The sequence below is a fragment of the Carassius gibelio genome, chromosome A8 (assembly GCF_023724105.1).
Source record: "Carassius gibelio isolate Cgi1373 ecotype wild population from Czech Republic chromosome A8, carGib1.2-hapl.c, whole genome shotgun sequence".
NCBI lineage: Eukaryota > Metazoa > Chordata > Actinopteri > Cypriniformes > Cyprinidae > Carassius > Carassius gibelio.
Window position 1 is genome coordinate 17,191,945 of NC_068378.1, and position 18,115 is coordinate 17,210,059.

The 18,115-nt window shown below is 34.7% G+C and overlaps 1 protein-coding gene across 2 annotated transcripts; it reads left to right on the forward strand.

Moving 5' to 3' along the window:
* Positions 1-1,801: 1,801 nt before the first annotated feature.
* LOC128018683 (sodium-coupled neutral amino acid transporter 3) lies at positions 1,802-18,024 on the forward strand. Of its 2 annotated transcripts, none has more exons than XM_052604368.1 (16): positions 1,802-1,971; positions 9,871-9,994; positions 10,480-10,549; positions 10,677-10,792; positions 11,006-11,079; positions 11,399-11,491; positions 11,821-11,902; positions 12,093-12,175; positions 12,666-12,724; positions 13,261-13,377; positions 13,624-13,703; positions 14,097-14,197; positions 14,441-14,565; positions 15,308-15,452; positions 16,195-16,292; positions 16,428-18,024. In XM_052604368.1, the coding sequence occupies exons 2-16, from the start codon at positions 9,936-9,938 to the stop codon at positions 16,530-16,532; spliced, it is 1,407 nt and encodes a 468-aa protein (XP_052460328.1). In that variant the 5' UTR covers positions 1,802-1,971; positions 9,871-9,935; the 3' UTR covers positions 16,533-18,024. The 2 variants fall into 2 exon arrangements, with proteins under 2 accessions (XP_052460328.1, XP_052460329.1); XM_052604369.1 differs by lacking the exon at positions 1,802-1,971 and adding an exon at positions 9,345-9,600.
* Positions 18,025-18,115: the final 91 nt, after the last annotated feature.

The window sequence follows — 18,115 nt, forward strand, 5'->3', positions numbered from 1 at the left end:
CTGAATATTAGTGTTGAGTGCTGACTAAATATTTAATGATATATTTAAATTTATTATGTTTTGTAGCCTGCAGTAAATCTTAAGAGATTTTTGTGATTTTTTTTCTTCCTTAAACTAGGAAACTACGTCTTACATAAAGCTGCTACTTTGATTCATTTCTGTTTACTTTTTAATTTACTGTTTTCATATAAATCAGTTACAATAAATAAACAAATGTATATCACAAGACAATTTAGAAAATATGACATTATTCCTCAAAAAAAAAAAAAAAAAAACGAAAAAAAGAGGCTATAACAAACCTTTAAAAGTCTTTTTCAGCCGACAATAGTTTTGTGTGCTTGAGACCAAAGTGTTTTATTCACTTTAAATCTAAAGCCCTAGGCCAGGGGTTCCCAAACTTTTCAGTTCACAACCCCCAAAATAACAGTGCCAGTACCTTGGAACCCCTACTTTCCTCTGAGGGGTTTAAAGTATACAAACGTTTTGCACAATGGCCTATATGCACTTATAGCATAATGGCAACACAAAGGAACACAACAGTTCAACAACAATAATATTATGTTATAGTAATTTACTCATTACTTAGATTTCAACCTTAATCTTACCTAATTAGTTGGGTGGACAACATGCTGGAGTACAAAAGTCCATGCTGGAGTTAGATTTTTAATTCAATTTATAATTTTTTATTTATGGGTAAAATATGCTATATCTAATCCTTGATTAATTATTAGATTTCTGGAAATCATCTTGCAACCCCTTCTAGTGGTTTTACGACCACCTGGGGGTCCCTGCCCTAAGCCACAATTTATATATGATATATGGTGATTAGTCATGTGACATAAAAAAAAAAAAAGAGTACCCAATCTGGGTTGTTTTTAGCCCAGTGGCTGGGTAAATATATAGAACAGAACACATGTTGGCCAAATTTGCCCACAAATTGGATAGTTTATTTAATCTGGCATGATATGTTGATTTTACCCATTGATTTTTACAATAATATTAAATATGATATATACATTTTTATATCATATTAAATATCTTTACCTACAGAATAACTTAATCTTGGTAAAATACACAATTCAACCACTAGTTAGTATACAGTCCTTAATACACCATATATATGTATATATATATATATATATATGTATATATATATATATGTATATATATATATATATATATATATATATATATATATATATATATATATATATATATATATATATACATATATATATATATATATTACCTACATTTAAACTTACAAACATTCTACAAACAGTCTAACAAACATTTTAAAAAGTAAGTCAAATGGCATTAACTGGTCTCTGTTATTCCATTTCTACTGTAACAGTATTGGATCTCTTTCTGGAGCTGTGTTTGTGTTCGGCGGGGGAATCACAAACCTCAGTCCGCTGCTCTTTATTCATGGAAGCCGAAATATGCTGTGACTGACTCATAACCTGCATTTGACCCAGCCAAAGGGTTCCAGAAAACTACCCAACACTGAAAAAATTACACAAAAAATTACTAAACAGTAACTTTTCACTTACATAAATTTATTTACATGTCTTGTTCTGAGTTTTGTATTTTCCAGCTCAAAATATGGAGCTTCTTGTGGATTGCATTACATTCTATCAATATGATGAATGAGAGAAAAGCAGAGGTGAAAGAGTTGAAGAGCCATTGAATGGAATGCTGTTGTCTGCATTAGTGGCTTCAGTTGTACATGACATCACAAGTAATTTGAGACTGCATTGAGAAGCTCCCTCCCTTTCTAGTTTTTTTCCTCCATGTGCTTCCCACCCTTGCCTTACACCCTTCTCCAGAACCACACTGTCCTTTCTCTCTTGAGCTCTACTTAAATCTTTTAACAACTGGGATAAAAAGCACCACCTCAACTAAGAAAAGCTCCCAGAGAATGCTTAACAAGCACTGTCTTTGAGAAAACATCAACAGCCATTTAAAAGGGTGAGAGAATCTGAGTTTTCTGAGTATCTGTTGTATAGCACATGGTCTATAAAAATCAAACTGCTGTTGACAGGAAAGGCTTAATGGCTTAGTAGAGTTTTGAAAGCATTATTACAGCTTTCATTATGTTCTGTAATTTTTTTTGTATATACATTTTGTTCTTTGATTGCTATTAATTGCACTTTGTGGTGGCTTTTTATAACAATTTGGGTTAGTGAGATTTAAAGTTTGTTATTCCCCTCAATGACATTACATTAATTGTTCTGAAGAATATGTGTAAATATGACTAGTTAATAGCGTGTGTGAGCTGCAAAGGAAAATCTTTCAATGCACACTGTTCATGACCTTATGCGGGTGTCATATGTCCGATCACAGGACTAGAATTAACTCAAGCCAGATATAAAAGACCAATAGCTGATCTGGATTTAGACAGAAAAATTATTGGAAGTAGAGGGCAGTATGTATGTTCTTATGTCTTTTATTATGTCTTGAGATGGTTTCTGTTGACTGAGAGCAGTGTGCACCCACCCCAAATATCTTAAAAAACAGTCACTCTTTCTTTATGAGGTTGCTTAGAATATATTTCACACTTGGAATGTTTCTATTAAGTTAAACTACCATGTCAGTGTAAGAAAATCAACTTGATAGACATGTAGGTTATATGTAAACTTTCAGCATATATCAGTCAATACATATGCATATATATCTGAACCATTCAAAAAAATGTGTTGCGCAACATTTAAGAGTACACCCAATGCACTGTGAGAAGTAGATCAGAATATAAAATGTATTCGGTAGAAGCATTTAAAGAGCAACGAGGTCATATATTTGGGAACAGAGACATCAAATATCATTGAACTTGGTAACTTCAGTTTGGTAATTCACTATTAGAAATCTGTTCAAAAACTGTTATGAAGTTAAATGGGAGAGCAGAAGTATGTAATTTAATACACTTTACTTGCCTACTGTAGTGGTGATTAAAATGTATATTTCTTATGTTGTTCATAAAATGTAATCTGATTTGGATCAAAGTCACAAGTATAGACAAAAGCTTATGTAACATGTAAACTGTTATAATCTTTCATGTATTTATTGAACACATTCCATTAAACATGCTCAGTGCTGTGGATGTTAAATAAAAAGTAAATGTTAAATAAAAAGTAAATGTTGTTGTTGTTACCTGGATGACCTACAACTGTTTTTCATGTTTTGGACAGTTGTTCATGAATCCCTTGTTTGTCCTCAGTGATTTTCTAAAGAACTTCCTAAGGTTCTTTAGAAAAAATCCTCCAGGTTCTGCATAATCTTTGGTTTTTCAACATCTTCTGCAAATCTGACACCTTTACAACTTAAACTATGATTTTGAGATCTAACTATTCACACTAGGGACCAGTGATGGACTTGACTCAACTACACAACTATAACAAAAGGTAGAAACATTTACTGATGCTCAAAAAGGAAATGTGCTTTAAATGCGGGGCGGTGTCAAGTTTTTGAAAATGATGATCAGGGCAAATTGTACTTACTGTACTATGAAACATAAGTATCTTACATAGCTACTGAATTGCAGTATTAAAAGAAAAAATAAGACGTTTATTTTATAGGTATATAGGTTGTCCGAATACAAAGCATTCATGAAACAGTAGATGAATATTATTCAGATCTTCACCTGCTGGGACTTTGAATTTCACAGAAAGTGGACACTTTGTTATCTCAATGAGGCCATGAGAAACTGTAACTTTAAGTCGCTCTTTTCAAATGCAATTCAAGTGAAACTGCAACTTATCTCAATAATGTTGTCCATCATAGCATAGTTAATACTTGTTAACTCCTGAGTGCATTATTTATTAGTAGTATGTAGCGCACAAAGGACAATGGCATTTCTTATAATACGCAACGGCAACATATATCAATCATAAAGAAGTATATTCCTTGTCAAATTCAGCACGTACTTTGAAACTATGTGATTTTGAACACAGGAGATTTCACTGTGCACTTTCCTTATCTGCCACTGACTGGCCGAACACTTAGTCCCACCTCATGCCTTTGGTTGTGCTATTATTGCTATTTTGGGTTGGTCAGAATGCTTAACCAGAGTAATTTATTGATAGCACGCCAGTAGTAAAACTTTTCGGTCTTCAAATGTCTTATTTATAGCCTCTGTATAAAAGAAAGTATTTTAACATGTTTACTTTAACTTAGATGTTGCGTAATGCTTAAACTGGATGGGCAGTATTTCTTCTGCTATTTGCTTGGAAAGCAAATTTAACCACAAAGAACAACAGTCCCTCAACCCAGTCTGTTTAATTTTGTGCATCTGAGAGCGTGATTTCATACAATATCATTTTGCTTACCAATTTTAGCTGTTGGATTCGGGTGAAGCACTTCCTGCTGTGTTGTAATCTTTGAAGCACATACAGTTCTATGGCTAGTGTGTTGAAAACAACACATCACTTTCATATATTTGCTAACATACCAATGTTATCTGAAAGGAAAATTAGAGGAAATCATTATCAGGTGGAGAATGAAAAGGAATGTGTTCAGTTTTTTGAAGGGGTGTTCAAGGCCCAGTGTACACACTGAAGTTGTGACCCACACAATTGATAAACCTCAAGAGGTTTCCGGAGCTTTTTGAAACGGATGTCCTGGACATATTGAATATATATGGCGAGTGCATTGTGTGGTCTACAACAATGACCAGACCTGGTCTTCTACTTTGGCTTCCACTCTTTGAGGCTTTTGGGTTTAAAAGTAATTCTGATGTGGAAAATGCATTCTGTTAGTGCTATTATATTAGTAAAAATGACTACGAGTTTATTAAAGCCTGCGTTTTGGCATACAGATGAGATTGAGCGAGGGGATCATATTATCTCCGGGGAAATGCTCTGGAAATTCAAGTATGGGCAAGTGCACTACCCTCTATCTGTCACAAAAAGAGCATTTGAGCACTGTAATACACCTCTGGCCAAGGCCATAAAATGGATAGCAATAGTGTGATTTGTTGACATATAGGGAGAGAGTCTATGAAGAATGAGAGTTGAATGACAGGAAATGGATGGAGGCACAGAAAGGAATGCCAGTGTAATGGGTGGAGAGATGATTGCTCAGCGCTGATGGGTGAAGATAGTATAGAGGGTGGGATCTGCAAACCTGCCAAATCTTGTCCACAAATCTTGTTGCAATTCAGGTTTAAGTGTTACAAATGTGATTCAAAGGTACTTTTGATCACTGGTTTAGTTCAGTGCCTCTCAGTAGATTTTGCTTTGGATCCAGATTACAGAGCTTATAGTACTACAGTGTCTGTTACACTAAAGTAAATAAAATTGTTGAAAATATTGAAATAATGCAAATATAGAAAATATGATATTAACCATAATAACATTACAAAATCTAATATTTACATTACTATGTACAATATAATATTTTTCAAGTAACACACTGCTGTTAAACAGTTTGTGGTCACAATTAATTTGTAATGGCTTTGTAAGCCTTTACAGGGATGCGTTTATTTGATCAGAAATACAGTAAAAACAATAATATTGTGAAATATTATTACAGTTTCAAATAGCTGTTTTCTATTTGATTCTATTTCAATTGATTTCTGTAATGATAACGCTATTTTCAGCAGCATTCTTCCAGTCTTTAGTGTCACATGCTCCCTCTGGAATCAGTCAGGCTGATTTGGTGCTCAAGGAGCATTTATTATTATTATCAATGTTGAAACCATTTTCTTTGAAAATGAAAGAACTATTCATCAAAGAACAGCATTCATTTGAAATTGATTTTTTTAATTACATTTTATTTTGAAGCACATTTGCTAAATAAAGTCCAAAACTGTTAATTTTTTTTTGTTAAATGTGAATAACCAGCAATTCACTGCACAAAGCAATTTTATTTTTATTGCAAGTGAAGCTGTATTTTCTTTTATCTCACATAGTTCTTTTACCATGGTTTCCGTATATGATGGCATGTCACAAAAACTGTCTACCTGTCATGTGCCTAATTTGTTTATTTTTGTAAGTGACAGATGAATTTACACTGAACAATACTGCTGATTGGATGAGTCAGATTCAAGTTGACAAGCTTATGTGTGTGTGATTATATGTTCAAATGCATTTTGCATTGTTTTCCCATGTAGTCAGAAAGTTGGGTTTTACTACATGAATGTTATCCATCTTGAGAATCTCTTAAATTTAATTCAGCAACAGCGAGTAAAGGGTTAAAAGTTATTCAGTGTCCCAGCACCTCCCCCTCCCCTACCTTTTTCTCTTTTTTTTCTCTTTTTTTTCCAGCCCCTCAATAATGTCTCCCCACCCTGCATGTTTTAACTGAGTGCTAAGAAGTTTAAACAAATAAGTCAATGATTCCCTGAGAGTGAAGCGGAAAGGCTGCCTGGGCCAAGTAACATTTAGCATTTAAAAATCAGATCCAGAGAACGTGGCTTTACAAACAAGTCATCTAGTGCTGCATGGAGAACTAGTATTTCACACTTGAACAGGAAGTTATTGGGAGTGGTTGGATACTAAGTGGTCTTGTCACAGAGAGTTTAAAACCTCTTTCTCCATTTGCATATAGGCAAGCTGCCTTCAGGGTGAAATTCTTGGCATAAACATGAGTGTGACATTTTGCATCTGACAAATGTAATTTATAGGGGTTTTTTCCATGAAAAGGTTTTTGGTGTTCGTTTAGTAAGAATTTGCTATATAAGAAATATGCTATAATTGGCATCATTTCCATGACTTTCAAGAAATGATCACTTGTCTGTTGTTTTAAAGGTAAACTTAATAAGTTAACAAAAGCTTCCCTTCAGGAATGTTGTCCAGTCGGTTTCGACCGTAGTTTCCACGTGACTCTATATGTCTCATGCCTTTAAAGCTCATAATCTTCTTTGGTTAAACCTGTGGTTTGTGCTATTGGCCACACTCTACAACAAGATTCTATATGTTAACAGTATAGTTAAAGAAATAGTTTACAAGAAATAACACTTTTAAACCATTTATTAATCCTCTAATGTTAATTTCTACATAGGCTTTGCTAATATATAACATTACCACAATATATGTTTTAAGAAGTGTTGTTTTTATTATTAGTTTCTAATGCATCAACTAATGTCAACTAATTGAAACTTAAAATGTTGTTTTATAGCTATATAAATTCTCAGAAGTCCATCAATACTGCAATTGAATACTTCATATAAACAAAAATATTTTAGTGCTATTTATGTACTATTAGAGTATTCAGTAAAAGCTTTTATATTTACAGTTTTCATTTAAATTTTAGTTTATGTAATTATTTTTTCGCTTTGTACAGTTAATTCATTTTTTTATTCTTCTCTTAAGCTCTGATTTTCATTCATGTTTTTCTAGTTATATTTGAGTTATTCTAGTTTGTTTTTTTTCATTTGATAGGTTTATTTTTGTAATAATAAAAACTGATATAACGTACTAAAATTAGGCATGAAACAATGATTATGAGCTTATGAGAAGGTGCAACAACTTTCCAAAACAATGCTTCATTATTGTTTAATCGTGCTCGTGCACAATTACATATACATATAGCATAAACATTACAGATTGCGCAATTCTCCATTCCAGTCTGCAGTTGGTACAGAATTACCATTCAGCCTGATGTGTCAGACACTTTAATGACTTTTACCATACAGTGTGGAATTTTGCCAGTCCATAGAGCAAAAGGTCATCATTTCGGGATGGCAGCTGAATGCTAAATTTTGGAAACCATATAGTGACAAGATGAGGCATACAAGAGTCACAAACTTTTAGAAGATTTGTGTTGCTTTTATGTCCTCCAGATGAGTTTGTTAATTGTGTTGGCAAAATTATAATTTATTAGTATTTAATTTTGTCACACACACCTCATGAATTATGTAAAATCATATTTAGCTTTTTTTAAATAAGCACTGAATTTTAAGGCACACTAATAATATTCCCTTTAAAGTCTCATTCGGTTTCATATAGCTTATTATATTTTAAAAACTTCAGCACTTTTAATTTCATTAACTTCTAGTTTTATGTGTTTGGGGAAAGATCAAAGCGTGAATCGCCATATGCTGGCAGTATGTTATTATTACAACAAATCTAATCAAGTTTTTGGGTGTACAAGGTTGCGCTCAGAAAGCAGTTTGAGAACGAGAGGAGCTGGCAGGAGCTGCTGGAAAATTTCCTAACCTCCGAATACTGAGCCACGTATTCAGACTTTTGGCTGAAAGTGGCTGTGGATTTCATATCCCACAGTAATTTACCGTGTTGCTTCTTCCCACAGCATTTCACATGGTCTTATAAACATGCTGATCTCATATTTGTTTACATTTTTCTGTTAGATCTGGGCATTGGAGAGGGATTTGTTTCCATTTACACTTTCTTATGTGTTTGAGACATTGTGAGATAATTCACATAAATGTGGCAAGAGACGTTCTCAATAGAACTGTCTGAGTCACACACTGTTATGTCTGTTAGCATGTGACCATTATTCCCGCCAGATGGAATAGATCCCACTGAGTTCAGCATTTGAACCATCAGTAGTCTGCAAACCATGCACTACTGAGTTAATATATAACATACCAATGTTGGTCTGAGTGATGTCAGTCATAATGATGGAATGCAGATGTACTTTTCATTCAACACTGTGCACACTATAACCACTACACACCCTCATATCTCCACCCAGGGTTCTTATACTAAAACCACAAAAAGCAAAATTTTTCATTTTGATGAAATCTTGACTAACTAAACTTAATAAAACAACAACAACAACACTATAATAGCTATAAATAACACTGACCCCCACTCTTTGTAAAAGCTAAAACACAGAATGTCAAAGGTAGCGTCTTTCCAGAAGCAGTTTCGGCCGCGCTTGTCAGTCAGTTAAGATTAAATGTGTGTCCCCTTTGGGGATGAGTGTTTTAGCAACACAAAAACAACAAGTGTAATATTTAATCTTCCAGAGTTTCGGTCCATATTATGGTGTGCACGATGGTTTTAGAGTTATGTAATGACTAAATGGAGCACAGAAGGTTTTTAAGTCAAACATTAGGTTACAGTTCCAAAGCTCATCATTCAACAACAAATTCACACACATAGAGAATGGAATGCAGCACCAGAATTATAATTTGTCTAGAAGCATGTGGTGTTTGACATGTCTGTCAAATCAGAAGTGCTTTCTCAGAAGCTGTTTCTTTATAAACGCTCATTTACACAGTTGAAGGCAAGAATCCAAAATAAACCCAGAATTACAGATTTCTTGTGTATTTTTAAGCTCTTTCCCCACTTGAAACATGGCCTTTAGAGCTAATCAGAATAGAGGTGGTGGGAAACAGACACATGGACCTTATGTTTCCTGGACGTTCAGCTACATCTTGACAGCTCTCACGGATTTCTCATCGGATAACTTTTAGGAGAATTATGAAAAAGAGGCTAAATAAAAGGTTGTATGAAGACAGGGTCAAAGAGTGCACTTAATAGTCTTCAGGTAGAGTTAAGGCTGCTCAAAAGTAGCTCTGTGATCGTCATGGCAAATATTGTGTAACATCGCCTGGTATAGAAATACTAAAATATCTGTATGACAACAAAGAGACACTTTGATTGTGCTTTGATTCTTTGCAAAGATTGAAAGGTAGAGTATTTTAAAATGTGGAATCTATCATTTTTATATTTATTTGATATTTAATTTATAATTCATAGTTAGAATTTCTTGCTTCCATATTGATGATGTCATATTTAAAACATTAATGTCATAACATTATTTCTGCAATTGTATTTCCTATGTAAACCCACTTATATGCTGCCTCTGTCTAAATACTGTACTGTATGATACATAACTAAATGACATTCTTTTTGAAGGATTTTAGTTAAACTGCTTTCACTGTGTCATTATTTCCTGCAGATCTGCTTTAACGAAAACCCTTCACTCCGCACCTCACAACTTTCACTGCTCGAAAAATATACATCATGGAACTTCACAAACTAACAAACGGTCACCACCAAGACTTTCAACATCTTGAAGAAGGGTATGTGTCATTCATTGTTAGGGATTTTGCATTAAAAACAGAACTGCGAACGCGCTTTCTATCACTCACTAAATCTGTCACTACATATCTATTTTCTACTGCCCTGCAGATTCATGTTAAAAGTGAAGCAAACACACAAGTCAGTTGCTTAACTGTCTGATTCTCTAGAACAAAACCACAGTCATAAGCAGAGTTACATTTATTTTAAGTTAATATTTGGGTAAACTTAAACTGAACCCAAAAGGAAAATGTGAGCATTGCACATCAGAATATTTTTTTCCAGGGAGTGAGAAATTTAGCAGCATACCACAAGCATAGCCTTATTAGTACATACACAGAAATAACATTTGATTTATGGTCACATTAATGCATTCTATACAGGTTGAACAAATCAGTGTTAACTGTTCAACAACAGTTCATTAAGTGATATTATCCTTGACACATTTTATTACATGTAAACACCATTATATTGTCTATTTTTTTAGAGAATCACCTGAACGAGAGGAGTTTTTACCACACAAGAGTGATGGAGGAAAACCCCCTCAGTTTACAGATGTGAGTGCAAAAATATAAAGCTCATATTAATAAAGCATCCAATTTTCAAAGTTTCAAAGTTCCAGTGACTCCCCCCACACACACATCCTTTCCCTCTTATTGTTTCTGTGTCTGTTGTTTCTTCTAGTTTGAAGGAAAGACGTCATTTGGAATGTCTGTCTTCAACCTCAGCAATGCCATCATGGGCAGTGGGATTTTGGGACTGTCTTACGCCATGGCCAACACTGGTATCATCCTCTTTCTGTGAGTATCCCAGAATGCACTTCAAATCCCTTAGTTTCACAACTATAGGCACAATGTAAGTGCCCTTTCATGGCATTTCTAACCATCTGAATGACCTATCGTTTGAAAAATGAAGACAGCTTAGCATCTAGTGCATCTAGTTTTAACAGTGTACAATGTTCTTGCCTTATGTGTTCTTCTTTCTTTTTTCTTTTTTTTGCTGGCTTTTAACAGGGTCTTACTGACCTCCATTGCTGTCTTGTCATCATACTCTGTCCATCTTCTGCTGAGGAGTGCAGGGGTTGTTGGTATGGTGATTCAAGAGATTTGGGGTTCTTTTTAGTATTATTTAAAATATTTGTGTTATAAAAATAAAAGAGACTTGCTTGTTTTTATACAGTGGAGCTAAATGCTTATATATATATATAGTTATATTCTTCTACTTTACATTATTTTTCAATTAAATACACTAAATATAAACTTTTAACTAAACTTTTAAACTTTACTCTAAAGCTTTCTGATTGTTTCCAGGTGCAGTTAGATTTTGTGGTACCAGACGTTTGGGCCCCACTGTTAAGATTAGAGTTAGTCCAGTAGACCAACTAACCTGTAATATTGTCTGCACAGGTATTCGCGCTTATGAACAACTGGGTAAAAGAGCATTTGGACACCCGGGGAAAATACTGGCAGCTGTTGTCATTACAATGCACAACATCGGTGGTAAGTTTTGGTTCAGTTCTAATCTTATTTCCAAACTTTCCAAACCTTTGTTCTGTATTTTTTTTCTGACTCTTTCGTTGAAAACTGTAACACTGATTATTATTCTCCATTAGATTCTCTATAATTTGGTCTGTTAGTAAGACATGAAAATGTATATTTATAAAGGCTTTTAAATGAATATAAAGCCTTAAAAAATACAGTGGTTTAGTAGCAGGTCCTGGGTTTCATGAGGAATGATGTACATGCATATATTAGCAGCATATATGCCATTTAGAAACTGGGCGGTGCAACCAAACTGTGTCTGATGTATCCGTCTCTCTTTCTTTCAGCTATGTCCAGCTACCTCTTCATTGTGAAGTATGAATTACCTCTGGTTATTCAGGCATTCCTTGGCCTTCAGCACAGCAGTGGGTGAGAAAACAATTATATGTGTATCCCAGTGTTCTCCTAATGAGTTTAATTTAATCTAGCCAAGAATTAGATAACATTTTTGGGGTTATCCAAGGCAACTGTATGTATGAAATACATAAACATTCACTACATTCCTTGCACAATGTGAGTTGGCTGATTTTTATATTGACTTATTCTCTCTTTTATGAAGTGAGTGGTTCCTGAATGGCAACTATCTGATCATCATTGTGTCCATTTTCATCATCTTCCCCCTTGCCCTGATGAGACAACTTGGTAAGCCATTCTGCTCTGTGTTTGTTGTGATTGAATCCATCCTTTTCTCATCTTTTCCATTTGTCACATTGCCAGTGTTCACAATATACTTTGCTAAATACACATTTAAAAGGATTCATTGCTTTTTCTGTAGAATCCTGAAATAGAATCCAGACTCATTTAATGATGTTCTAAAGATCATTTTTATGGCAGGTTTTGGAGAAATTGGAACTTTTTCTGATTTTTAAATCTACTGATCTGTTGTAGATTTCTGATTTCTGTTGAAAGAACTGATTTATAACCCTAAACCAATTTAATAAACTACAGTGAATTTGTGAGTAAAACTGATTTGTATATATTTGTACAGCAGCCTCACAGAAATATCTGATCTTAATGCGAATATCTTATTGTATCTTCATGTCTTATAGTCCTATATTAGAAGAACAGATCTGGGTGATAATATAGCATAAAAAAATACATTTTGTGGAATATTGTCTGTTTTTTGTTTCAGGATACCTGGGTTATACCAGTGGCTTCTCTCTGACATGTATGGTTTTCTTCCTGATCTCAGTAAGTTCACTTAAAGGGATAGTTCACCCAAAAATGGAAATTTGATGTTTATCTGCTTACCCCCAGGGCATCCAAGATGTAGGTGACTTTGTTTCTTCAGTAGAACACAACTTATGATTTTTAGCTTCAGTCGTTGCAATCTCTCAGTCAGACAATGCATGGCAAATGGTAACAGAAAAAAACATGCACAGACAAATCCAAATTAAACCCTGCATTTTGTGATGATACATTGATGTGTAAAGACACAAAACGATCGTTCTGTGCATGAAACTAAACAGTATTTATATAGTCTTGGAAGCCATGGTGGTAAGCAGATAAACATCTAATTTTCATTTTTGGGTGAAGTTTCCCTTTAATGCTGTTGTTTATGTGTGAGCTTTTTGTGATAAGATCCAAAGATCACTCAAAACATTGCTACTTCTCTTAAAAACTCTGTGATACTCTCCAATATTTCTGTCTCTCTTTCTCATGGTCTTGTTTTTAGCTTTTATGCACTCTTGTTTGTCTTTCTAACTTCATTTCTTTTGTGTTCCCAGGTCATCTATAAGAAGTTCAATATCCCCTGTCCTTTTGATGGTTTCACCAACCACACTGTTGAAAACATTACTATTGATAGTCAATGTGAAGCCAAATACTTCACTATCAACCAGCAGGTACGGAACTGTCTTTTTTATTCCAAGAATCTATTTAAGAAGTTAATTTCTAAATATTGTTTAACTTTTTATGACGTCCAGCCCAGGTCAGACAAGCTATTGGTATCATAGCTCAAAACAGACAGGAAATGTTTAGTACGCAAATGGAAATAAAGTTTCCAAGCAACTACTAATTTTAGTATGATGACACAAGTGTGAGATCAGATACGGCCTTGAGTAATTTCGGTTACTCTGGTCGTTTTGCAGACGGCATACACGGTTCCCATCTTGGCCTTCGCTTTTGTATGCCACCCTGAGGTGTTGCCGATTTACACCGAGCTGCGCAAGTACGTTCAGAAAACACACGCTCTCTATGAAAATATTCATGACCACAAATAATAATGGTGGTCACTGTTTGAAAACAGTCTCTATCTATACTCTACTGTTCAAAGGTTTGAGGTCTGAAAGTTTTTTTCTTTTCTTTTTCTTTTTTTTTAAGAAAAAATATTTTTATTCAGGGATGTAATACTATTTCACAATATTTCAGTTATTCACTGTATTTTAATCAAATAAACCCAGCCTTTTTAAACGTAAAAGACTTTTCAAAAATTTCAAAAATCTTGCTGACCCCAAACTTTTTAATGGTATAAAGACATTGGGTGTCATTTTTTTTGTTGCAATAAGGGAGACATGAGTCGAAAATAAATCTCCTTTTATGATTGTTGTTTTGACACTTCTAGTCCTACAAAGAGACGCATGCAGGCCATTGCCAACGTGTCCATCCTGGGGATGTTTGTCATGTATCTGCTCACTGCCATCTTTGGCTACCTCACCTTTTATTGTAAGCACTCTGAATTTTAAATGAAAAATGATGTCTAATGCTGCAAGTGAGGAATCCCTGATGCTATCAGGTTACCTGCTAGACTCGTGTTTTTCTCTGCCACGGTTCCATAGTTTCTCTGCCATAGTGGTTTCAAAATAATCAAGTTTGTACAAATAAAAGAACCTGTTGTGTACTTGTGTGTGTAATTTAAGCAGAGCCTGGAAATAACAGTTAATCTCAATATGTGTTCATCTCTCTCAGTAAACACAGAGGCAGAACTTCTACACACCTACAGCATGGTGGATCCTCTGGACACGCTCATCCTGTGTGTGCGTCTGGCTGTGCTGGTGGCCGTCACTCTGACTGTTCCTGTTGTGCTCTTCCCGGTAAAGAGACTCTTCAGTGACAGAGTTATATAGCCACATCCATTTCTGAAAAGACAAAACTATGTTGTAACATACTGTCAAAATGTAAAGGGATACTCCATACAAAAATGTTTTACTTGCACGTATGCTGTCCCAGTTCCTTCAGATAAACACAAAGATTTTTAGAAAAAAATTGTGAAAGCATATACTACAGTACGTGTTTACGGGAAACTGAAGTGAAATGAAAAGAATAGGAATTTGTGAGACAAATACTAATATTTTCAACATTTTTGGACTGTAATCCAGTGCTTCCAGCCAAGTGTCATATATTTGGTTCATGAGAGCTTGGTAAAGCGCTACATCAGCACTTTCACACAATGTGCTTAAATCACAATGTGGTCATGATTACGTCAAGTGTGAACTCATGAACCCATGTAAGATGATACAGTTGGCCGGAAACAATGGTTTACAGTTAAAGACATTTCAAATATTATTCACCATGGGGTGTAAAATATAGTGTCAGCTTTGGAGGTCCCATACACTTGCATTATATTGCCTCACAGAGATGGCTTGTTTTTTTGAAGAATCTTTGTGTTCATCTGAAGAAAGACAAAATATATAATAAAAAAAGACATGTAGATTTGGGATGGCATGAGGGTGAATAAATGATGAACGAATTGCTGATGAAAGAATTTCATTTTTGGCTTGAGTGTCTCTTTAATGTGTAAAAGATTCAGTAAACACATTTTTAATATATTTTCAGATTCGAAGAGCCCTTCTTCAGCTTCTGTTCCCTGATAAACCCTTTCACTGGTTTCGTCACATCTCTATTGCATTGTGTCTCCTTTTTGTTGTCAATCTGCTCGTCATTTTTGTGCCCAACATTCGTGACATTTTTGGCATCATTGGTGAGTAAATAAAGAAAATTGTAGACATGCACCTGAAGTAAATGCAAGTGCGTGCTATGTAGCAAACGAACATTGCTGGAGTTTTAGTTTAGTTGCAAGATAATCTAATAAGCAAAAAAATACTTATCACACAAAAATATTGGGTAAAACGATACATTTGTAATTATGATAAACAGTTTTTATTGATACCTTTCATTGTCTAAAAAAATTGTATGTTAATTTCAAATATTTCTCCCTTATCTTATTTGCATAAAGTTAAAATATGTTCATTGGCATTTATAAATGGTTTTATGTACTGTTTGCTAGGAAAACAAGACCAATCACAAATCAGCATATAGATATTACAATGATGTAATCACTGGTGCATTTTGAATGCTGGGGAGTCTATCAATATATATCAAAATGTGCGGTAACATTTACAGTTTACTGTACATTTTCATGGTCAAAATCCAGTCATTTCAATAGGAATCTTCACAATTTGGAATTTGGTGTAAGGATAGGTTTTCTACACAAATTTCACAACAGGTTTAGGGCAGTCACACAAATTTGCTGCATTGATCAAAAGAAAGCTGCTTGATTTGAAAGTGAGTTGGGTGTAAGCTGTGGTTCATATATCTCTGACTACTGACACTATTGACAGTTAGCGAATGGGCCTTTATTTCGCCAAAATGTGTGACCACAACTTCAGCTTAAATTGTAAAAGTCTTGTAGAAGTGTCATTTATTCTTTGTTCATTTCATAGGTGCAACCTCTGCTCCGAGCTTGATCTTCATTCTCCCAGGTCTCTTTTACATCCGTATCGTTTCCACTGAACCAATGAACTCGAGACCAAAAATTCAGGCATGTCTCAAACTTTCTCTGAATTTTGAATCAATATAAGTTTCAACTAAATCAAAAGAAAATATGATTCTGTTATGGTCACCTGAGTTTAGGTTATACTCGTAGTCATCAAAAGCTTCTGCACCTGTGTTTCAGGCTGCCTGCTTCACTGCTCTAGGCTTCATCTTTATGAGCATGAGCTTGACGTTCATCACACTGGATTGGGTCTACGGAGAGAATCGAAGTGGAGGAGGTCACTGATCTTCAACCAAGATACCGTAAGGGTCCAAAAAGCCTTCTTAGAGGAACATCAACACCCTTCTCCTGAACTTGAGAGAAACCAAACATCACTTAGGCTGGACCCAACTCACGTCAGATCTGTAGTAAGGAAAGGACTGATGTTCTGCCATCTGTAAAATTGAAATGGATAAAAATCCTATGTTTCATGGTGGAAGATTTCTGGGGGACACAGAAATGTCATGCCATTTTGAGGCCTTTTCTACAAACAGGTTTCACAATGATAAATGATGCTTGTGTTGGAGATGGAAGACCGCTTAATAGATTTACAATAATGCTAAATATACAGCAGAATCCAAAATAAATAACTGTAGAGGTTTGTTTTGTCTGATGGAGACCATGAAACAATCAAGTTCGTCATATATCTTTTCTGTTGTCCCCATCAAATGAAAGCCATATTCCCAGAGTGCAATACTAGGGAAATTAAAACATATTTTCCTGCTTCAATTTGTTTGTTAGAAAATGTTGCTCATGATAAAACAGTTCAACATCCTCTTAGAGCGGCTACAGACCTGAACTGAATCTGTCAGCGTCTGTTATATGTGAGAATGAAATTTACCGGAAGAAAATGTATTTCAGTTGAGTTGAAAATGGGTCCTGAAATATTATGTGACATAATATGCACTACAATTGAAAACAGACAATCAGATTTAAACTGTTTCAGGTTTTTTTTTTTTTTTTTTTTTTTTTTGCTGGATATCATATATTATGTCAAACATATGTGAGGTACGTACAGATCCAGTATTCTGTGGTGCAGTGGGGTAGAATGCCATCTATTGTGAGGAACAGGTGAAAAACGATGGTTAAGGTGCTTAATTACATTGATGTGATGCGTCTAACATGTGAATTCAGTTATTCATAACATATTCCCATTGATCTGTCACAATCTAATAACAAGATAATGTGTCATAAATTGTCCAACCCATTTTTGCAAGGAATTTATGAAAAAGTAATTGTATAGGGCTGACGAATTTGTAAGAAACCAAGACTCTCAGAATTTGTACTCATGCAAAAGTGCCAACACATGCCCAGAACCTTTAAACAACAAAAGGAACAATGTCCCCTGTAGACTGTGAGACAATGCTTGGAAGTGAAAGATGAGCACACCTACTCACAGTATCAGAATATTATTGCTAATACCATAAAAGGATGGCATGCTCCCTCCTCTTCAAGTTCCTATGTCCTGCAATGACTATTTATTGTTTTAAGGGAAATAAATGCATTGTTTCAATGACTCTGTGTTTGTTAGTTAATTAGAAAACTAGTTGCCAAAAGTATATGAGGTTAAAGACTGACAGTTCCCATGTGAAACACAAACACACCAAAGAGAGTTGGCAGATGAAGAAGTGCCTTTTTCTACTGCTTTTACATTTGTTTGTTGGTTTACTGAACTGGCCTTTGATTTTGTAATACTTGCCATTTTCAATAAAGATTGTGTGGTCAGTATTAACAAGTGCGATATGTATGCATTTATTTTTTGTGTACCCGAGAAGGCCAACTGCATGCATAATGTCTATTGAATCTCTTATGACATATGAAAGCACTCA